Source organism: Choloepus didactylus, chromosome 7 (genome assembly GCF_015220235.1).
Source record: "Choloepus didactylus isolate mChoDid1 chromosome 7, mChoDid1.pri, whole genome shotgun sequence".
Taxonomy (NCBI): Eukaryota; Metazoa; Chordata; class Mammalia; order Pilosa; family Megalonychidae; genus Choloepus; species Choloepus didactylus.
The window spans coordinates 139,935,903-139,957,763 of record NC_051313.1 but is presented as its reverse complement, the minus strand read 5'-3'; the positions used below and the strand labels follow the sequence as shown (position 1 = coordinate 139,957,763).

At 46.3% G+C, this 21,861-nt stretch overlaps 1 protein-coding gene across 1 annotated transcript in view; it reads right to left on the bottom strand.

The window, feature by feature from the left end:
* Positions 1-9,082: 9,082 nt before the first annotated feature.
* The window catches only part of GFOD1 (glucose-fructose oxidoreductase domain containing 1), a 115,097-nt gene continuing 102,318 nt past the window's right edge, over positions 9,083-21,861 (bottom strand). The window contains exon 2 of the mRNA XM_037842582.1: positions 9,083-10,049. Within this exon, the coding sequence (XP_037698510.1) occupies positions 9,130-10,049 (920 nt within the window). The 3' untranslated portion in view covers positions 9,083-9,129. The remainder of the gene's footprint in view (positions 10,050-21,861) is intronic.

The window sequence follows — 21,861 nt, the reverse complement described above, 5'->3', positions numbered from 1 at the left end:
CTGCTCAAGAAAGAGCAAGGTAAAAGTGGGTCAATAAAATAAGAGCTTACTGCTCTGGAATGTATTAGGTTATGATAATTGTTTAAAGTTGAGAGTGATGATGATTGTACAACTAAGTGAATATAAGAAACTGACTGTTTATCTTGGGATAGAGTATATATTAAGTTAGGAACCTACTACTTAATAAATCAAGCCCTCAACTTGAAGCTTGCTCTTGTGAAACTCAGGGCTGTAAATGAGAGGCTGAGCCCTCCTATAATTATGTCTAAGAGACATCTCCAGGGAAACTCTTGTTGCTCAGATGTGGCCTCTCTCTCTCTCTAAGCCCAACTCAGCAAATAAATTCATTAACCTCCCCCCCACGAGGGACATGACTCCCAGGGGAATGATTCTCCCTGGTGACGTGGGACATGACTCCCAGGAATGTGCCTGGCCCTGGCAGTGAGGAATTGAAAATGCCTACTTGACCAAAGGGGGTAAAAAAAGAAAGGTAACAAGCTGAGGTCACAGTGGCTAAGAGATTCCAAATAGAGACTAGAGGCTATCCTGGAGGTTTCTCTTATGAAAGCTCCAGCTAGAATCCCAAATGGCCACAGTATGCCATGCCCTTACCAAAAGTAGTCCCCAAATACCTAGCTCTCTACCTGAGATTCTATAAAAGATGCACTAAGCTTTACCTTTCAGAAACTTAAATCCACCAGTGTGTTCCTATACCTGACAAGTCCTAAAACCCAGAGGCAACAGCCTCTTTAAGATCAACTATCAGATGCGGCCCCCTTCCCCATACTGTCAACACCCCCTTTCAATATGAGCAAGCTAGGATGCTCGCTACCTATACACCCCTGAAGATGGAGAAAGAGATTAAGTGAGAGGAAGGGGTAACAACAAACAAGACAAAATTTAATGAAGGTCTATGAATACTGAAACTTTATAAAAATATATATATATTTTTGGATGCTGGGGTGTTGGAATGGCTGGAAGGAGGTAATGACATGGTGGAACTGTAGCCTATAGTACCCTTTGGGATTTGCTCTATAGCTGCTCATTGAGTAGTGCCTTGAAGGTCTTCACCTTTCTGTCTATACCTTGTATTGCACAATAAGGAAAGAACTGAAACTGTGTAACTTTAACCCATAACATTCTTTGAAATTACCTATATGACTGCTTGTTGAGCTGTACATTGAGAGATGACACCTTTCTGTATGTATGTTATATTTTACATTAATGGAAATGGCTGAAGTTGTGGAACTGTGACCCATGACATTCTTTGAGATTTGCTCTCTACTTGTGAAGTCGTACTTTGAAAGTTATCACTGTTATGTATATATGTTAAAGTTCACAATAAAAAAAAAAGAGCTTACCACTTAGAGTGAGGTTAAATTATATTCTTTTCACTTTTATACAAAATTCTATAGACTTTGTATATATGTAATTCAGCCTCATAACGATTGTAGCAGTTATTTTTCTTTTCAGGTTATATTACCTGGACCTGTCACAACAAGTGCTAAATACTGCTCAGCATAAAAGAAGCAGGAGGTGAAATTGGAAAATGATTTCTCGGTATCTGCGTATCTTAAGGGGCAAAGTTGGGAATAGGTATAGGCAGGCCAAATGCATTTCTCTTCATTTGACCAGTAAATGATAATCTGAATTTATATGCAATAAAATTGCATGTTGTTTTTAATCAACAATGCAGAGACTATGAAAGCAGTGTTGACTATATCGTCTGTAATTTGTTTTCCCTGGTTTACGAAGAAATGGGCCTAAATTGAGAGAAACCAGCATCACAAAGAGAACCCCAAATCTGCAAAGCAACAAAACAGCATCTCGATTGAAAATTTACATAAGTACTTAGGGAAGTTGAGTCTCCCATTGAGTGTTGGTTCTCAGCTCACTTTGTTAGAACAGCACTTGGAGGACTATGTCCCATCACAACAATGCCTTTCATTTGCACAGACAGCTCTTTTAGCTTGTACAAAGCACTTCCCCTTGCTTCCTTCTTTAGAAATGCTCTTAGATTTACCACAGAACCATAAGGTACTAGAATGTTTTGTGTGCACAGTAACAATCCATGTGGATGCAGGGGGCTGCTGCCATTTTATCTATTAATGGAGTAGGCTGCATTCTGCAGTGCATTAATGTCAGGACATGCTCACAAAGGAGTGACTGGTGATATTTCAACTTTTGTATTTTTATTTCTAATTTTTAAACTGTTTTTAAGTGAGGAGAAAGCATGGACCAGAAGAAACACCTGTGTTTGTTTCCGAAGTCTCTGTGGAGGGTGGAAAGGAAAGGCCAGCCACTCCATAAAAGACCCATTTCATGCAAATCTGAAATTTGGCCAAGATAATTGCCCTTGAACACTGTTAAGGAAGAAGTAAACAAAGACACTCTTTTTAAATAGTCAAATGACCCTGTTAGTCTTTCAGAGCTTGGTTTAGTTATTGAGACATTAAAATAATAAAGAATCCCAGTATTTGCTCCCCCCATCCTAAAATTGGTGGTGTTATTGGTGATCATCTTTTTGTTGTCTAGACTAGCTGTTCACACACACACACACACACACACACACACACACACACACACACACCCTCCATGTGGACTTAGGTAGGTTACTTCCCCTCCATTTCCCTGTCTTCAAAACATGGGTTTGAACCAGATTGCTCTAAAGTGCCTCCAGTCCTAATAATCAGTGAATCTCCAACCAATAGCTGAAGGTCAGTGGATTGATGAGCTTCAAGGATGCCGAGACCTGACCTCCCCTTCTACCCCTGCTCTCCTCTACGCACCCCTACCCCTGATTTAGCGCCATCATCCCCACGCCCCTTCTTGCTTCAGATCTCACCAGCTGGCCAGAGCCGCCTGGGCCTAACAAACAGGAAGACAACTGGAATTGTACTCTTCTTTGAAATCTTTATTTGCCACATTAGAGCATCGTCCTCCTGGAGCCTCGAGTGGCAGCTACCACGCAGCCAGAGTGCCGGCTAGGCAAGGCCTCCTCCCACAGTAGTTTGGCCTTTAAAACACTAAGAACAGTTGCATTCATTGTCCCTTCTTTTTTTTTTTTTTTTTTTTTGCTTTAAAAATAAAAAAAGAAAACAAAACCACCTATAATTTATAAGCTATTTTTTGCTATCTACATTATATATAAAATATAGACTCTGTTTATAACACACATCTTTTTCCCTTGATAAATAACTCTTTAAAACACCTAGTTACATGCCTTGACCTTTTATATATAAGTTTGGTTTTATACATATGTATACTCATGTTTGTAAGACATAATAAACACATACTCGACAATGACAAGCAACCAAACAAATGCAATTTCGATTATTTAAAAAAACAAATGAAGTACTATAGAAGCACCAGGCAGCAAACAGGAAGCTGTAACTGCAAGAAACTTCTCCCTCCCCTGGGCAAGGCACAGGGCAGATTACTGAATAGGTTTGAATGCCTGAAAGAGAAGGTGGGGGAGCAAAAGGAGCTGGTCAGGTCACTTGCTTTTGTTCTGTTCCTGAACTTGGGATTAGACTAAGAATCACAAATAAGTCGCCCCTGGTTATAAGGAGATGCCAAGGGGCTCACTGAACAACTTAGCCTTTGTGCTGGCTGGAGAGGACAGCAGAGACCGGGTGGGGGACAAGAGTGACAGTTACGTGGTGATGCTGCGGTTATTCTGTAGGCCTTGCCTATGTCTGCCCAGGGAAGTACTTGATCACTGCACTAAGCATAAAGCCATTGCATACGACATGTTCTTCTTACTACTCTATTCACTGCTGGTGTAAACAGAAAAGAAAAGAGAGCCACAGATTCAACAGTATTCAGTAGTTCAACACTTTAGTAGCCCAGCTGAGAGACAAGTCCAGCCGGAGTCTTAGCCCACCCTCTCAAGGGCTCCAGCCAACGGGAACCTGGATGTGGAGAGAAGATGGGTCAGTAGGCCACTGCCTTCCACTCCTAAATAATGGGGTCACTCATACGCAATGCTGGCTTCACTTCCAAACTCCAAGGGGACCTCAGAACCCATCACCTTTTAAAGAAGCACAGGAGGAATCCTGGGAGCCCCACTCAGCCTGGGCTGTCCCCCAAAACTGGGAGCATCTCCATCTACCAGCCTGTCTGCCTACGCTGAGCCAGCTTCCTTTGTGAGGTGACGACTGTCGACACACATAGCTTTTCTTGTCTTGTCCTCCTCCCCGTCTCCCAAACTGGGAATTGAAATGTGGGGTTCTGCTATTTTTTTAAATTTGTAATGAGCTCTCCACTCCCAAAACTCCAGGGCTTTAGTGGCCAAAATTTGTTGGTGGTGGATGGGGCAGGAATCTTAAGCTAAGAGTCTAGCTCTGTCTTTAAGAGTGGAGGAAATATAAGTAGAACTGGCCTCAGGAAATCCCAAAGAGGAAAAATCTAGATTTATGCCTCCCCCAACTTTGCTAAATAAAAGACGAATTAGAGATAATTGTTCACGTTACAATCACAATGGAAATTTTTAAATAGCTATTTCTCTAAGTACATTCTCTATATATTTTGGTTTATAAAACATTGATTTTACCTGCAACAGTCCGATGCAGGTCTGAGTTTTATCCAACTCCTCCACTGGCTAGTCATGCAACCTGGGACAAGAGAGCCCACCTCTTGGAGCCCCCATACCCCAGCTGAGAGCTGTGAAGGTCTGTGATGTGAGAGGCAGGACAGCAGGCTTCCAGTCCTGGCTCTACCACACAAGCAGCAGTGTGACCTTGGCCATTACATCACCTCTCTGGGATCTAAAATGAAGGGATTACATGTACTGGACTCTGAAGTCCCTTCAGAGGCAACTGGATTTATTTTCTCCCCAGGATATCACTAGCAGTACTGAATTTCCCCCATACCAACCAGAATAAAAGAGATCAGATCAGAAACCCAATTTATGACCACAGGTCAAATTCAACAGCTGCAGCTATGAGACAAGATAAAGAGAAGAAAAGAGTGTAAAGGTAAAAATGCAATGCACAGCTAAAAATCTGAGTCACAAACAAATGAACTTTAAAAGCACCACTCCCTGAGAGAAGACACTTTCCTGCCTTGTACCCAGGCCACAGAGCAATGCAAGTGCCATCTGTAAGAATTGGCCCACAACGTTTGAAAAATCCCCAGCTCTGAGGTTTGCTGCCTCACCTATGATCAAAATCAGCTGAAGGAGTCAGTGTTAAGAGGCTGTGATCTTTCCATTGTGGAAGGGGAAGAAAACTCAACCGCTTCTATCTGCAGCTCTATAACTAGCCTTGTTGTGGCAGAACAGCACATGTGGCACCCTGCTCAATGGGGTGTGTGTACAGCAGTCGAGTGGGTAGTGGGTCACATTCAACTCTTATCTCAGTGGCTCCGCTGGGCACAAGAGTTGACCCCTGCGGTGTTTGCCCAGGAGTGCTTTCCTGCCTGGAAAGACCAGCAGAGGCCCAGCTCTTTCTTCCTGGGAGGCAATGTGGTTTGGAGAAGAAGAAAGGTTTGAATTCAGGTGACCCCACTTCTGCTTACTAGTTGTGTGACTGTGGGCAAGTGACTCTCACTGTCAGAACCTCAATTTTTGCATCTGTGAAAAGGGAATAATAGAGTTTTAGGGATTAAATGAGATAACATACTTAAAACACCCTGCATATAGTGGATCATCAATAAATGTTAGTCTCTTCCATGTTGGTAGCACAGAGGGTGCTGGGGATTGCTCTCTGCAGCTGGAGAAAGGGTCTGGGAGAAATTCATCTTGAGTTGGAGCCAACCAAGAATGCCAATAGAGAGTCCAGATAGACCTGGCACACAGGTATTTTCTGCCAGGTAGGCTAAGGAGTGTTGGTGGTTCTCCTCAATGCCCCTGCCATTAAGGGAGAAGTCTTAGAGAATCTGATAGAAGTCATGGACTATCTTCTCAAAAGGCGACACGGAGACTCCAAAGTTTCCATATAAGCTCAGGGCCTTCCCAAACCTTCGTGGAAACCAGTTAAGAACACCTGACATACACTTGGCAGAAATTGGAATTTTGGACACCTGCAGAGGTAACAAGTGGCGTTAAACAAAATTTCCAGTATCAGAGGCATCCACACAATGATGGGACCAAAACTGGCAAGGGGGAACTAAATGTGAGGACCCTAAAGTTGAGCCTCAGTTACATGAGGCCCTTGAAACACATTTAGCAGAAAGGGGCTCGCTTACTGCTGGGACTTAATCCGGGTCCTAGTAGGCAGGGGGTTCCTAGACCCCTAAGGGCATTATTGGGGTGCTGGGCTGAAACAAAGGCCTTCTATAGAACGTGGTTGCAAGCTGGAAACTTCAGCATCCCAGTGCTGCCTCCATTCAACAGTCTTTGCATGTGGTAGGACAGGGTCAAAAGGAGCACTTAAAGAAGACTCTCAGACCCATCTGCTACAATTTTTATATTAAAGAAAAAAAATCCAACTACCTAGGTTTTTTATTCTCCCCCATTCCTGCCTCTACCTACTACATGAATTTCAGAAGATAAAATTTGAGTACACTCACTAAATATTCTTTTAAAGAATATTCTTTCTCTGTCCCCGCATCAAATAAGAATTTTTGTTTTATGACACTGAATATTTATCCCGGAGCTCAGAAGACTTTAGAAAAACAGTCTCCCAAGTATTATGGTTAAGGACAGAAACATAAAAATGAACCCCCAGGAATATCCCTACTTAGATTATAAACGACCCAGAAATATGAGGCCTGTAGTGTCATTTAGTTTCTTTTCCTTCCATCCTTAATCTTACAGCCTTTCATGCTAGTTAGAAAAAAAAAATTACTTCCACTCAGTTTCCACAAAAACTACCTATTCAGAGGGCAATTTAGGAGAACAGGAACCGAAACAGACCATGACATGGCCCTCAAACTACTACTGGGAGAGTTCCACTACCGAAACTCCGGTTTTGAACTGAGAGCTGCAAAAGCTGGAATGCTGAACGTGAAGCCTGTAAGTAGATCATGGGCCATTAAGTCCCACTGAGAGTGTCAGCTGACTATGCTTGCTGTGTTTCAGCAAGGCCCCAGGAAGTAGGGCAGTTCTTTCCAGGAGGGCAAACCTTAGCCCTCTGTACTAGAACTGACCAACATTTGCCCTGAATGCACTGGAAATGCCCATGGCTGCCCCCCACTGGTAGCTTGGGCTTCCCAGTGTATTGAGCCCAGGGAGAAAAACAGAGGATGCAATGAATTACACTTTTCATTTTCAGATTCAGGCCTCATATTTCAATGAAAGCCTTTTCAAGAGGCTGGGGGGTGGACTCTAGGCTTCTTAAATTCCCTTCTAGTTCTACTTCTAGTTACCAGAAAAGAAGTCTAAACCTCGGTGTTCTGCCTTCTGTAAGCTGGTGAGCAAAACCAATGTGGATTCCCAAGTACCAGCCTCAACATCCAGTCTAGAGAAATATATTATGTAGGAGGAAGAATTGAGACAGAAAAGATAAAAGGAGAGCTCCCTGTTTTCAAAAGATACTTGCTTTGGTCTTTCAAGACCAGATCTGAACTTTTCTGAACAATTTTAGTGACGTTTGCTGATAGTAAGCATTTACAAATCCTGTTTGTGTGGGTGAGTTTAGTTCCCTTACAGCACTGCCTGCTCCTCCCTTCCAATACAAGCTCTGTAAGCAGAAGGTAAAAGGATTCAAAAGCTAACAGACAAAGAGAAGAATATGCTTTTTCCAACATTACTTTCTTAATCCCAGGTGAAGTGTACACCTCAGAGGGCTTTATACCTCCCATTTTCGAAAATTATGTGCCTGTTTTTTCTTTTTGCTGGTGTGTGTGTGTGTGTGTGTGTGTGTTGGTGGGGGAGGGGTTGGTACCTATTCAAAATTTTTCAGGTGTCAGAATCTTGAGCACAAAGGCCAAAGCTAAGGACAAGAGCCTTGATTATTATTTTTTTTTTTTTTAAGGGAGGAAGAAGAGTATATCTGAGTGGAGCTGAAGCTTTCCCTTTTAAATCCACAATGCTAAAAGATCTTCCCCAGGTGGGCAAATTTAGGACATCTAAATAAATGGGTATCAGAGCCCAAAGCAAGTCCAGTGCTAGCCTTCAACTTGGGAATTCACACGGCAGTGCTGAGATTGGCGGCTGCCCAGGGGCTTTGAGAGCTGCCTAGGATCTCTCAGTCAAACCCACCCTGCCCCATCCCTCTTTGCTGCCTTCTGATCCCTGCCCCAGAAAGCCTTGAATTGCAGGACCACCTCAACACATCAGTAACTAATCCCTCTTATATTCAATTCCACGCCATTGGAAATAGTGTTGGGAGGAGGTTCCTTGCAGTTGTTTAATTGTTGACAAGTTCAAAGGGATATTTTATTCTCGGAGTCATCTGTTTCCATGCGGTGTGTGCTCCTGCTCTCTGCTGTTATTTTAGGGAACTGCTCTCTCTGCTCGCCATCCCTGTCACTACCTCAGCCCATCTCAGGCCAGGTGATGGCCAATGAATCAGTGAGGGAGATGCTCCCTAGTGCTTCCTGGGAGGAAAACACCATCCAAGAAAGCTGTACACTTTGTTACCAAGTGTTTTTCCATTTGGACACGAAGTAGAATTAAAAAAGGGCTTCCCGTAACTAGAACTTTCCCACTACCCCACCCCACCCCCACCTCTCCCCTGTGGACATGGGAAGACTGGCACCTCATCCTGCCCAGGCTGGGTGCTGGGGAAACCTGGCAAGCACTGAACCTGACATCTGCTACAGCCAGGACCTTGCAGGACCATTTGGCTTGCAAAGGAGGCCCAGGTGTGTGGAAGGCTGGGGTGCAGTGGGAAGCAACCCCTCCCTACTTCTCACAGTAAATGGCAGCACAGGCAGATAAACCGCCTCTTTCTTGTGCAAATACCCGGCAAACATCCCTTCTTGTGCAAATACCAGGGAAGATCTGAATGGCATGCCCTCTGTATACTCCCAGGTATTAGCTCACGCCCACCAGCAGTCTGGCCCGGAGTTCCTTCCCTTGGCTGGGGTTCCTCCCCAGCGCCGGGGTTCACGTTCCCAAATGTCATTCATTGACAGCGCCCCTCCTCCTCGCCCGCCCCCCCATAGTCATTATCCCCCTGTGCCTTCCCCCTCTCCGAGCCCCATGCAGGAGACGAAGTCCCCCTAGGTCCCCAGTCGGCGCTAACAGTAGAGGGACATCCTGCTCCGCCGCATGGCCTCGCTGATCAGGTAAGCCGGGCTCAGCTCCGGCTCCTCCGTCATGATGGCGATGTTCTGCCACTCGCCCGTCTGGCTGGACCGCTTGATGGTGTCCACCACGCAGAGAGCGTACAGGCAGTCGTCGAAGGTGGCGGCCATGGTGAGGGGCCGCCCGTCCCACGTCCGCCGGTCGTCCTGGTCCTGGAAGGCCTGGCGCACGGCCTGCATCATCCGGATGGTGCCGCGCAGGTAGGGCGACGGGATGTCGCTGAAGGCCTTCTCGGGCAGCAGGGAGTTGCTGACGGGCGTGGCGTCGCGCAGCAGCAGCTCCTGCTCGGGGGCGCTGTTGCGCTGCCCGTACAGGTCGGTGCCCGCCGCCAGCAGGCGCCCGGCCGAGCCCACCACGCTCACGTCCTGCTTGAACTCGCCGGGCACGTTGAAGTTGAGGGTGACCGTGCAGCACACCCCGCCCTCCAGCACCATCTGGAAGGTGCAGAAGTCGTCGCTGGTGATCTGGCGGATGCCCTTGATGTGGTCGGTCTGCTTGACGAAGGTCTTGAGCAGCCCGTGCACCTTGACCGCCTTCTGGCCGGTGAGGAAGGTGAGCAGGTCGATGATGTAGGTGCCCACCGAGTGCAGGCCGCCGCCGCCCATCAGGTCGTCGCAGCTCCAGTTGTACTTCTTGCCCAGCAGGCTGCCGCCGTGCACCTGCACCTCGCACACCAGCAGCTCGCCCACGTAGCCCTCCTCGATGAGCTGCTTCATGCGCACGAAGGCCGGCAGGAAGCGCAGCACGTTGCCCATGATGCTCATGAGCTTGGGGTAGTAGTGGGCGGCCGACATCATGCGGAAGGCATCCAGCGGCGTGGCGGTGCGGTCGCAGATGACGTTCTTGCCGATGCCTGCGGGCGGAGGAGAAACAGGAGGTCAGGGGCTGGCCTGCAGGGGGCGCTCGGGGGCGCTAACAGATGCCTCCACTGGAACGCTAGGAACTAGTCAATAAAATATTTTCTTTAAATAAACATACATTGCATATATTTCAATGTTGAGTTCAATATTTAAGTTGAATTTAAATATTAAAATTCATTCTAATTAGACTATGTTGTATATTTTTAAATATTTACCAAATAATATAAAATGTCTCAGACTAGCTTAATATACATAGATAACATTTCTATGCAAATATATTTGACTTGTAAAATAGTATCTATTTTTAAAAATATTATTTGAAACTATCAAACATTTCTATTAAATATTTTAAAGAACAAACTATAAAATATATTTTATTAAATTTAACTTGTATAAATTTTGCATATGCTTTATTTTATATAGGAAACATAATTTTTATTAAAATCTTATTATTGAAAATACCATACATAGAGAGGAGAATAGTATCTGTATCTGGACAGAACCAGAATATATGAGCTTAAACCATAACCAGGGCAAGTATGATTAAGTTTGAGGAAGGATTTTTTTAATGACATTTTGAAGGTCTAAGCTTTTAGCTGTCTTTTTTTTTTCCCCAATTATATTTTGAATGTTATCTTGCTTGTTTATTTTGCTTTCTGGATTAGGCCTGGCAGTGGTCACAGATGTGTTTGTTTAATATGCCTTCCCACTCTTTACGGGAAGAGAAGATATTCCGTCTATCTGAGGGGGTGGGCAATGCCTGGTTCTCTCCCCCACTCATCTGCTCAGGGTGTGTGTGATGGTTAGGTTCATGCGTCAGCTTGGCCAAGTGATGGTGTCCAGGTGTCTGACCTAACCATTACTGCAAGGACATTGTGGCTGGTTAATAAACCAGAAGGCTGGTTTATTAAATCATCAATTGACTGCACCTGTGACTGATGACATCAACGAAGGGCATGTCTTCCTCAATGGAAGAATCCAGTCAGCTGGATTTAATCTAATCAGTTGAAGACTTTTAAGGGAGAAAGAGAGGGAACCTTCACTTCTCTGGCTAGTCAGCATCTCCTGAGGAGTTCATCAAACACCTTCATCGGAGTTCCCAGTTCATTGCCTGCCCTATGGATCTTGGACTCGTGCATCCCCACAGTTGCGTGAGGCACTTTTATAAAATCTTTTATTTACAGATATCTCTTGTTGGTTCTGTTTCTCTAGAGAACCCCAACTAATACAGTGGGGTTGGCTGCTTTTGGCCAGTGAAGTTGGGGCCCAATAAGAATTAGGCTTTTGTGATGATGGTAATAGTTTGGTATAAATTACAGGTAGACACAAGATGCCTCTCTGAGCCCATTGGCAGATGATGGTTCTGGGTCTGGAGAGAACAAAGGTTCAAAGGATGGGAGGGTGACAGGGAATGAGGAAGAGATTTTATTCCACAGAAGCTAAGGAAAAAAAAAAAAAAAACTCAGCTGGACCTGGAGAAACAGCCAACTGGAACTCAAAAAAAAAAAAAAAAAAAAAAAAAAATCTACAGATTTGTTAGAAGCCAGGTAAAAGGAAGCCAGGTGAAAAGACTCAGGGAGCTGCTGTGTGAAGGCGTGTGCCTGCCTGGGGTAGGTCTCTGCTGGTCCCACTCTGCACAAAGACCCTGTAATGGAGACCTTGGAAGTCCAGCCACAGGAAAGGGAGATGCCCAAGGGAAACAGGGTGAAAGACACATACTCCCCACCCAGGTGTCTGAACCATGGATACTCGGCTTGACAGTACTCATGGCCTCCTGGAACGCGCTGAGCTAAGATGGGGTTCTGGGAAAGCCCTGCAGCCCTTGGTGTCTGTCCAGTGGGAATCACCTGGACAAGGCTGCAACCTGGCTTGTGGCCCTGTAATTTTCCTAATGGAGGAGCTAGCCAATAGCTGTGTCCAGCACAGACTGGAAAAAATAAATACAAAGTAAGTTGCCAATTCCCATGCTCACATCTAAGTCTAGCCTTGAAGCCCACGAGACTCTCCTGTCTTTTCCATATTAGCAGCCTTGGGCTGGCTCTCCTGATGACCATGAAGGACCAGTTGGACGCTCCTGTATCTCTTAGCAACCAGTCAAGCCTGAAGTGTTGACAGAGGGTGAGGAAACATTGGTGTATATTCCCCAAAGCGCCAAGCACATGCTTAACATAACACCCGATGACGGGATCTTGCAGGCATTAGGCTCAAATAACATTGCCTCACGATGCCAGGAGCAGATTTACATGCAAACAGATTGGTAGGTCACTGCAGGGACAGGTGACAGATGCTGCCAAAATCTGCCGCAAACCTGTTGGGTAGAGGCTATAGCCCCTCCTACCCTACCGAGATCTCCTAAACCAGAAGCCCTGACTGGCATCTCATTAGTACACTCAACTGATCGTATAAATGGTACTAAAAATATGTTTATCTTATTTTTCTATTATAAAAACTATAAAATAAAACAGAAGAATGAGGGGGAAGTAGAGAAAAACAATTCACCCCACCCCCTGCATACATGCCAAAACAGTCACTGAATGGGTAATTCTTTTCAACCGTGTAACTGAAAAGATTCTGATGGAAATTATTTTCCCTTTCCAGAAAATGCAATATGGACATACACACAAAACTCAACTTCCCATAGGGTTTTTTTTTGAGGCATCTCTTGCATTATGCTATTTTGTATATTGTGATTCTACATTCTACACACTCTAGGATAAACGCTGGGTCTTCTAATTTCTAAGTGTGCCTTCTGCCATGGTACTTTGCAGTGTGTCCACTGGCCCACCTCTCCATCCACCGTCTTTTCCCAAGTCTATGCTTTACCAGTGGGTCTTGGCGACATCTTAGCATAATTATCTTCAGAAGTCAAACGAGACTTCTAGGAATCTATCATAAAGCAATAATCTAAAATGCAAGCAAAGCTTCTTGCCCAGAGAGGTTTCTCACTGCATTATTTATTAAAGCAAAAAGTGGGAGACAATGCAAATGTTCAACAATTGAAGAATGGGTAAGTAAACGCTGGGACCGCCACACAATGGAGTATTGTGCAGCCACTGAAAATGATGCTTATAATGACTTTGTAATGGCAAGCAAGATGATTAGGGTGCAATGTTAAGTGAAAAGGCCTCTACTCATAGACGTATGATGATCTCAACTTCCTCTAAAAAAAAAAAAGAAAAAGAAAAGCCTGGCAGGGAATACCTCAAAGCATGCATAGTAGTTAATGACTGGTAGGGTTATGACTGATTTTGTTTCTTTCACTATGCTTTTCCATATTTTCTAAGTTCCTACTTTTATGATCAGAGTCAAACATTAGTATTCTTTTACACCCAAAGGAGGCATGATGACCTTTGACAGATGGTATTCACGATGATGGTAGAAGGGCCTTCCAAAGCATAGGGTGGCAGGCAGGTCCAAGCACTGTGGACTTGCCCCAGTTCCTATGTCCTGCAGAGCTCGTAAAAGCTCAGCTGACCTTGAACTTTGCATGCTTCACAGGCTCAGGCCACGCTGTCCAGCCTTCTTGCTCAAATTCCACAGGATGCTCTACAATCCTGATGAAAGCTATGGATTCTCTCCCCCCAAAATGCAATATAAACATAATCACAAAACTACCCACCTCCTGAAGCCCATGCATGGACCCCCTAAGGTTCCGAGGTACAGGCATCTCCACACAAATTCTATGATTACTTCTCAAAGCCTTTATGATATATTGTTAGGAAGAAGATATCACATCCAGTTTTAAAGGGAACTCAAAATGCAGGGCTGCCACATCCTTCACACATTTGTAAAGGAACGTTTGTTTTCTCTCTGTGCTGGATATTATTCCCTCAACTCCACCCCTTGGTGGTGTTTCTGCAAAGCCCATTCTGGGACTTCCAAGATCCTCAGCTTCTCTTTCCCAGATTTCCCCAGCAAAATTGCCCTACCAAAATGCCAAGAACCTGAAATTCCAAGGTTCTTAGCATTTTGACAAGAATCCAGGGTTCATGCCAAAGAAATACAGTTCTAATGGTAAAATTCCAGTCATCAGAGATCTCCTGTGTGGGGGGTGGGGAGGGAGAGTTGTGTATTAGTGATACTCAGAGCCATTCCTTTACCCCTGAAATTGCCTGCAATGTAAAGGTGGCTGTCATTGTCTGGGCACGGGGATGACACACCCCACTAGGCTGAGAAAGCCACCAAGACACATGCTGGGATTTCTTTTAAGAAGCAGACAGGCATCTGCCTTCCAAATTGCTTCTGTCTGCCAGCCGGGGCTTTGAGATCTGGCTCTCCAGGGAACAGCACTGGTCTTTGGTGTCTTCTCGACTTCCGTCTGTCTTAGCACAATGCCTTTCTTGCCACCCCCCAAGAAAGTGCAGAAACGGGCTCTTTAGAGAAAACCTCTCTCCATTGTCTTTTGGAAAGGAAATAATAAGCAGGGACAAAGTTTTGCACCTTCCCTCTTCCCTAAACACATGGCTCTGACATCCCTTTGACATGAAGATAAGTAGCTTCCACTGGAGAGACAGAAAATGAAGGGATCAGAGAGAGGCACCCTACAAAGGCTCTCCTCAGCCACAAGGGGAAAAACACAACCCAGTGACCACTCTGTACAGCCTAAGGAGACAGTCTGCGCTTTCTCATTCCTGGATGGAGAATTACCAAAAGGACAGGAGGGTCATCTCTACCAGCCTACACCCACGTGCTGTTTCAGAATGCCATGCAAAACACATCCCCTTTAAGTTTCGGATTCATATAGTATGTGATGCCCCCTACTAAGGCAACAGATCAAACACACTGGGAATTCAAACAATCTCTGAGAAGATAATACTGTGCAGAATTAAGCAAAGGGACTTGAAACATATGGATTCGCATTCACTCCAAATAAAAAGGCAGTGCAAAGTACAAACTGGGGAAAAAAGGAGTGCCCGAGTAAAAGGGTTTTGTGTCTTGCCAACCCCATATGTTTCCTGAGCAATTGGAGGGTTTCAGCAAAGTCCTTCGGGGCTCATGGTGATGGAGGACGAAGAGTGAGGCTCTCAGGACATGCTGGGCTCTGATGGATGGTGGAAAGGCTGCTGTGAGCCACCACAACATGCCCCAAACTCAGCTCACTCCACTGGAGAGGGAATTCTGCACCCAGGAATGGATGTCCTGGAATCTTGCCCCATTTGGCAGTGTGGGTGATAAAGAAAACATGGGGACTGGCCTGGGCATTCTGGGGAAGTCATCATAACTCACCTCTACAGAGACTATTTGTCCCTTTGTATAACTCAAGTTGGGTCTGGAAGCAATTTAATATTTTAGGCCAAGCTGGGCTTTGAGGTCTGGGCTCAAAGCAATGTAATGTCCCCAAACAGAACCCCTTATTAGCAATAAAGTGAGAGCTACCTGTCCATAAAATGGTTGGACTCATCCTTCCTACCTATATCACAGAGCTGACGTTGGGGGGGGGGGGATGAGAGAGGTGGGAAACTTCTGGAGGGTGAAAAAGTGCTATATTCAAGGCAGTGTGGCTGCTCTTCATCAGAAGCTTTTAAATTAAATAATTCCAGAAGGATCTTTACTGCCCTCCTAAGATTCCTCAGGGGGAAATGGAAAATTGGCTTCCTTCAACACCGGCTGAGTGTGTTCCCTGTAACTGGGCCAAAATATCCATGGCATCATGCAGAGTTAATGATATAGTGTAGGAGTTCCCAACCAACACAACAGACCCTAAAGCCCAGCTGTTCCCCTCACACCTACAAGCTTAGGGTCTCCAAGTGGGGAGATGGGTTGTGGCTGAGGACCCTCCCCATATCCCTTTATCCACAGGAAAGACCAGGTCTTCCGTGGGAACTGGTAACTGCATCCAAATGATGCTCTTCAGGAATCTGGGCAAGGGGCCTCCCATAGAAGCATCTAGAGAAAGACACGTTCTCTGCTATCCCCCCGAGCAGGGGTTCCTTCCTGCCCCTGATCAGGTAGGTTTTCCCCGGGTACTGGAGTGTGTGGCCGCCATCCACCCTGCCACCCAGAAGCTGGAGCCAGCCCCTAACATAATCAACCTGGAACTTCAAAGCATCCCTCCCTCCCAGCACATTTCCAATTACACATTCCCGTATCTAATCAATGGTGGAGATCTATCAGGCAGTGCTACTTTCCCACCGGCTCCTCCTGGATTATTCCACTTGTGTTGACAGCCCCTTATCTTTCTGGAAGTCGAAACGGATGCTGATTCTGAAGGCTGGCTTGCAGCTGTCCCCACAAGACGTCCCATCAGATATGGCTTCCTGTTTTTAACTCCCATTCACAGAAGTTGAGAGGGCTTTCTCAGCAGTTCAAGCAAGGAGCTCCTTATGTTCATTTAGACTTCATTCCTTCAACATTTCTGTGTGAGGCACTGGGGGCCAAAAAATGAGTAAGAAAGATGTCTAGGAGCTCACAGTCTAGTGGAGGTGACCAAATAGGAAAGGAATTGTTACAGGATATGGGACTAATAGAGGATGAACAAAGTATAAAGAGAGCACGAAGGAGGGGCTCCCCGACTTTCTGGCAAGGAAGGAAGCTCTGCTTGAGCAGGGCCCTGAAGCATGCATAGGAGTTTGCCTATTCATCATTCAGAAGATTGAGGTCCATTCAGAATAAGATCTAAAACAAGAGTGTTTAACTTGAGGTCCAAGAAACTGCCAAAACCGGACTGTTTACAAAAGTTGCTCGTGTATATCCCAATGTACAATTTTATGAGGGAGAAGTTCACTAGATTCCTAAGTCTATGACTCAAAAAAGATTGAGCAGAACAGGGCTTGAAAGTCAAAGGGATAAAAGGGCAGATCAAAGGCAAACCTCTGATTTAACAGAACTTAGTACCTGAACAAACAGGGCAACTTATACTTACTCCTTTCCCACACTCAGAGACAAGGGGCATTTACCAGTTTTGCTCACTGATGGCCTCACTCCACTTAGTCCAGCTCTGTCTCCTTTATCTTTTAGTTTTCCTCTCCAAATATCCTCTCCACCCTACACAACACAGCGCACGTGCCACACACACACACACACACACATGAAGTGGCAGCACCAAGAGGAATGGCTTGTCTAAATCCCTGTCTCTGCCCTCTGGCCCTTCCTCCTTATACATTTGGAAAACTCCTGTTAACCTCCTTTTGGAGAGATTACATCCCCCATCTTCAATCCCCATTAGAGCTCCTGACAGAAATACAACTTCTCAGTGCAAGCCACTAGTCTGATCCTCTCATAGTAATAATGACATAATTTTAAATAGTAAAAGCAATATTGCTGAGCATCTATTTTGTGCCAGAGGAGGCTGAGTGCTTTACATGCATTTCCACTTTCCAGGCCACCCAATTCCTTGAGGGGTGCGGAAATTGAGCATCTAGGAAGAGTGAGCCTCTTATCTGTGGTTCCACAGCTTGGTCGGGAGAAGTGCTGGGATTTGGGCCCAGACTGGCTCCAGAGCACGCCTGATCTTAACTTCTGCACTCTTGCTGCCTTCTGGCCATCCCTGTCTCATGGCTGGATAGGATGCTATTCGCACCCATATTGAAATCGTATACAACACCCAGAGAACACAGCTTGGATAGTTAGATGGCACTTTATCTCCAGTACACTGCAGTCCCCACAAGTCCCTAATGCATTACTGTCTGCATTTTCTATTGCTGCTGTAACAGACTACCACAGACTTAGCAGTGTAAAACAACATCCACTTATCATCTACAGTTCTGTAGATCAGAAGTGCAGAGAGGCACAGCTGGGTCTCAGCTTAAGGCCCAAATCAAGGAGTTGGCTGGGCTGGGCTCGTATTTGGAAGTTCTGGGGAAGAATCCACTAACAAGCTCACTTGGGTTGTTGGCAGAATTCAGTTCCTGGTGGTTGTGGGACTGAGGTCCCTGTTTCCTTACAGGCTGTGAGCCGCAGGCTACTTTCAGCTTCTAGAATCCTCGCCAATGTGCCCCTGCCACCTTGAAGCCAGTAACAGCATGTCAAAGCCAATCCTTCTCACACCTGGACTCTCTCTGACTTCCTCTTCTGCCACCAGCCAGAGAGAATTCTCTGCCTTTACAGGGCTCGGGTGTTCAGATGAGACCCACCAGGATAATAATCTCCCTTTTACCATATAAAATAATTAACATAGTCAGAGGAGCAACACCAGGAGGCAAAGATCATCTTAGAATTCTGTCATCCCACAATGACCACCAACCCCTTTCCCTCACTCACATTCCCTGCCAGGCCCCTGTGACCTTTTGAGAGCCACAAAGAGGAAGATTCTCTAGTATTCTCCCAATGTTAGAGCCTCAGACATGCATCTGTATTCCTTTCCCACCTCCCATTGTTTCTGTGTTCTTTCAGTGGTTTTTACTCCATCAAAAAGAGAGTCTCAGTGAGATCCTCTAGGGTTTTAAAAAGCTATTAGTAGACTCCTTGTTACCAAGGAGATTGCGTCCCCAACTCAGGGCTCTCGGTAGGCAGTGGTCATACGAGCAGGTGCAGGGCAGGGCTGCAGCCTCGGAGCCTCTGGGGGTGGGAGAGAGGATGAGGAGCGAAGAGGGGCTGGAATTGTTAGCATCCACCAGGGGTCAGGTTCTTCCCTCCCCAGAGGATTGGTTCCTTCAAGCATCGCAACAGCCCCATTATCCCCATTTGCACAGAATAGAGAACCCAAGATCATAGTTAGGCCAGGCTGCAAATTCGGTGTTCTTCTCCCAAAGCCCTATTCTTCCTATTTTCCACCTAGACAATTGCCACAAGTGGAAGGCTGGAAGCAGGATTAAATGACTGAGCCTCAGAGCCACCTGGATGTGTTGAGAAAAGAACACGCAGACCCTTTGAGCCCCACTGGACCCCAGCATTATGTCGAGAAGAGATTTGGGGAAGCAATGGAGGCAGAGGAGAGTCTAGGGCTTGAAGTGGGGGAAGAGCTGAAAAGCAAGAAGGGTCAGAGGCTCAAAGTGGAAGAACCACATGGCTGTTCTGCTTGGAAGGCAGATGTGCACTTGCTTCACACTGGTGGTAGTGAACTTGGCCAGAGCCCCCCGAAGGACTGTGGCTGGGGACACTGGCCATTTTGGTGGCTGAGCTCCCACAGCTGAATAAAGGAAGCCCTACAAGGACTTCAGCCTTCTGCAGGCAGGCATCCGTCATCTTGGCCAAAGGAACTGGGTGGCCATGGGCTTGCCACACACTTCAGCTCTATGAAGGCAGTGTGCAGGCTGGAAAACCATAGCGGGGCCACGCCAGCACCATCGGGCAAAGCCCAGGAACACGGATCCTTGGAGGAAAAACACCTCAGTGTGGCCAAAAGCTGCCCAGGAAAGGAAAGCAGCCAAAGGCTCCCTGCTTCCTCACAGAAAAACAATGGATCCTCACTCCTCAGCCAGCAGCAGAGGGAAATGACCACTGCTGTGGGAACTCTATTTGCTTTACAGTCTTCAAACAAGCAGTGGTCCTGCTCTGAGGTCACTGAACATCAGTAAACCCTCCCACAGCCTCAAGGCACACCAGATTCTCAGTTCCACCAACGGCTTGAGGTAAAGTTAACGTACCACTTCCCAGAGTGCTTTTACCTACTTTAGCTCCACGTTTTAGACCAAGTCTCAGACAAAGTTTGAGGAGTGATGGGAAGGTGGTGGTGGTTAGAAAGAGAAAAGTAACCTAAAAGTGCAATAACTGGGTGTTAGCGTGTTTTTGTGGCTTGGAGGGGACTGAACATTTGTAATTAGGGGGGTCCACCCAGCACCTGGATCTCCTTGCTCCATTTGGGAAACCCCCACCAAGTGAGTCTGGTGGGAGGTAGAGCTTCTTGCTATGAAGCCAGAGCTGGGACTGGCTATCCCAGCTGCCCCCACAGCTAAGGCAAAGGCACACAGCCGAGGCTGACCAACCAAAGACACTGCCTGGGGCTGGTGCATGAAGAAGCAGGGAGGGCTGAGAAGCCAGGCTGGCAGTGGGGGTGGCAACATCTAGTTTCCAAGAGCAGTGATGACTGCGATACCAGTGATGGCCACTATTGTGCAATACCAGTGCCCTGGCAAGCTACGGGTCCATCCATGACAGATGGGGTCTCTAGGATGATTTTGACTGTGGTTCCAGCTGCCAAGCCTTTTGTTGTTGTTGTTCCTCTAGTTTTCCAAGTCTCTTTTTCCAGCCTTCCTAGCATTTCTGTGACCAAACAAATATCTGCTCAAAAAAATCCCATCTGCTAAAACCAGCCAGTCAGTTTCTGTTGTTTGCAATTAAAATGCTTCTCTAATACACCCGGTTGACCAGCTTTCTGAGGCCCTTTCTGAAAAGACTGATGATGTACGTACAGAGGGACCACTGTGTGCCTATTAAGAAAGCAGCTCAGGATCCATGTCATTTATCAGAAAAGGAAAGGAATGAGGTTCAGGAGACCCAGACTTAAATTCTGACTGACATCTGCTGATGGTGTGACCCAAGCCACTTTATATCTCTGAAGCTCAGTTCCCTTATCTATAAATTGGGAATAATAATACCTTCCTCAAATGGCTGCTTCGAGGATGAAAAGGCACTGTCTTGGCACATGAAATCTGCTGAAATCCGTAACAGATACAGATAAAAACTCCATTTGCCAGTCCTTAGAGATACAAGATTCGAAAGAAGCCCACGGGAGGGGTGGCGTACAGCCAAGGGCTGGGCTGCACAGGAGCTGGATAAGGTACAGAACTCCAAATCAAAGTGTGTTTCAGATCGGGCTTTGCCACTGACTCAGTGTGCAAAACCCCTGTGAAACGGGGGGGAATATCTGCCCCTGCCCACTTTGTAAGACTGCAGAGAGTATGAAACAGGCAATATAGAGGAGAGTACGCTGCAAGGAATAAGCCTCTTCCAAGAACAAAGTTTCTGAGCCACAGTAACAAACAAAAAACCTACTGCAGTGCCCTTTCCAGGAGTCCCTTAGCACTGGGTGCCCTCACTGATGACAGCACATGCAGAGCCTGCAGCCGTGGGTGCTGCCCAGGGGCACCTGGCGATGGGGGGCTGGCACCCAGTGTTCCCTCTATGGCAGGGGCTTCCGCTGGTGCAATTGGCTGTATGGGGAGACAAGAGGGAGGCCAAGCCTGGGCAACAGTGAGGGAAAGGCTGCCTGGAACATTTAGCTGAGCACCTAGTAAGTAACTGAAGCTCATCTACTGAAGGGAGGCTGCAAGTTAGAATCCCCTTTCCAGAGAACAAAACCTCACCCTTGGCTGCATCTGATACTTTGACAGCTCTGTGCTACCATCATGTGGGCTAAGGATGACAGGGAAATTATCACCCTGTCGCCGAGCTCAGTGCCTCAGAAACAGGCCAGGCTCCTTGGAGCACTGGGGGTTTACAAAGTTCCCGACAAGGAGAGCTCGGCTTCCCTCCCACCCAGAGCCAGCTGATTTCTTCCCTCCTGGAGCCACCTCTTCTTAAAGGGAGGGTGCTTTATCCTCTACCTCAGGACGAGGCGACAGGCCCTGCAGCTGAGTGAGACGAAGGCCGCAGCAAGGCTGGCTTTCCCAGGCTTAGGTTGAAAAGCTGCTCACTGGGGCACAGACAACTCACACCGCCCCAGGCACTGGCCAGGGTGAACCTAAGAGCTCTGCTACATCTGCCAGCAATCCAGACCAGGTGGGGTTTTTGTTTTTTAGAGTTTTATTCTCATAACGTATCTATGACATGGCATTTCCCATTCAAACCACTGTCAAGAATATAATTCAGCGGTGTTAATGATATTCACAATATAGACTACTTTAAAGGATGAAACCAAGTTGGCAGGAACTCCCAGGAAACTGGCCTGTGCTTGCCCAAGCAACGCCTAGGTCAGACCCTGGAAAG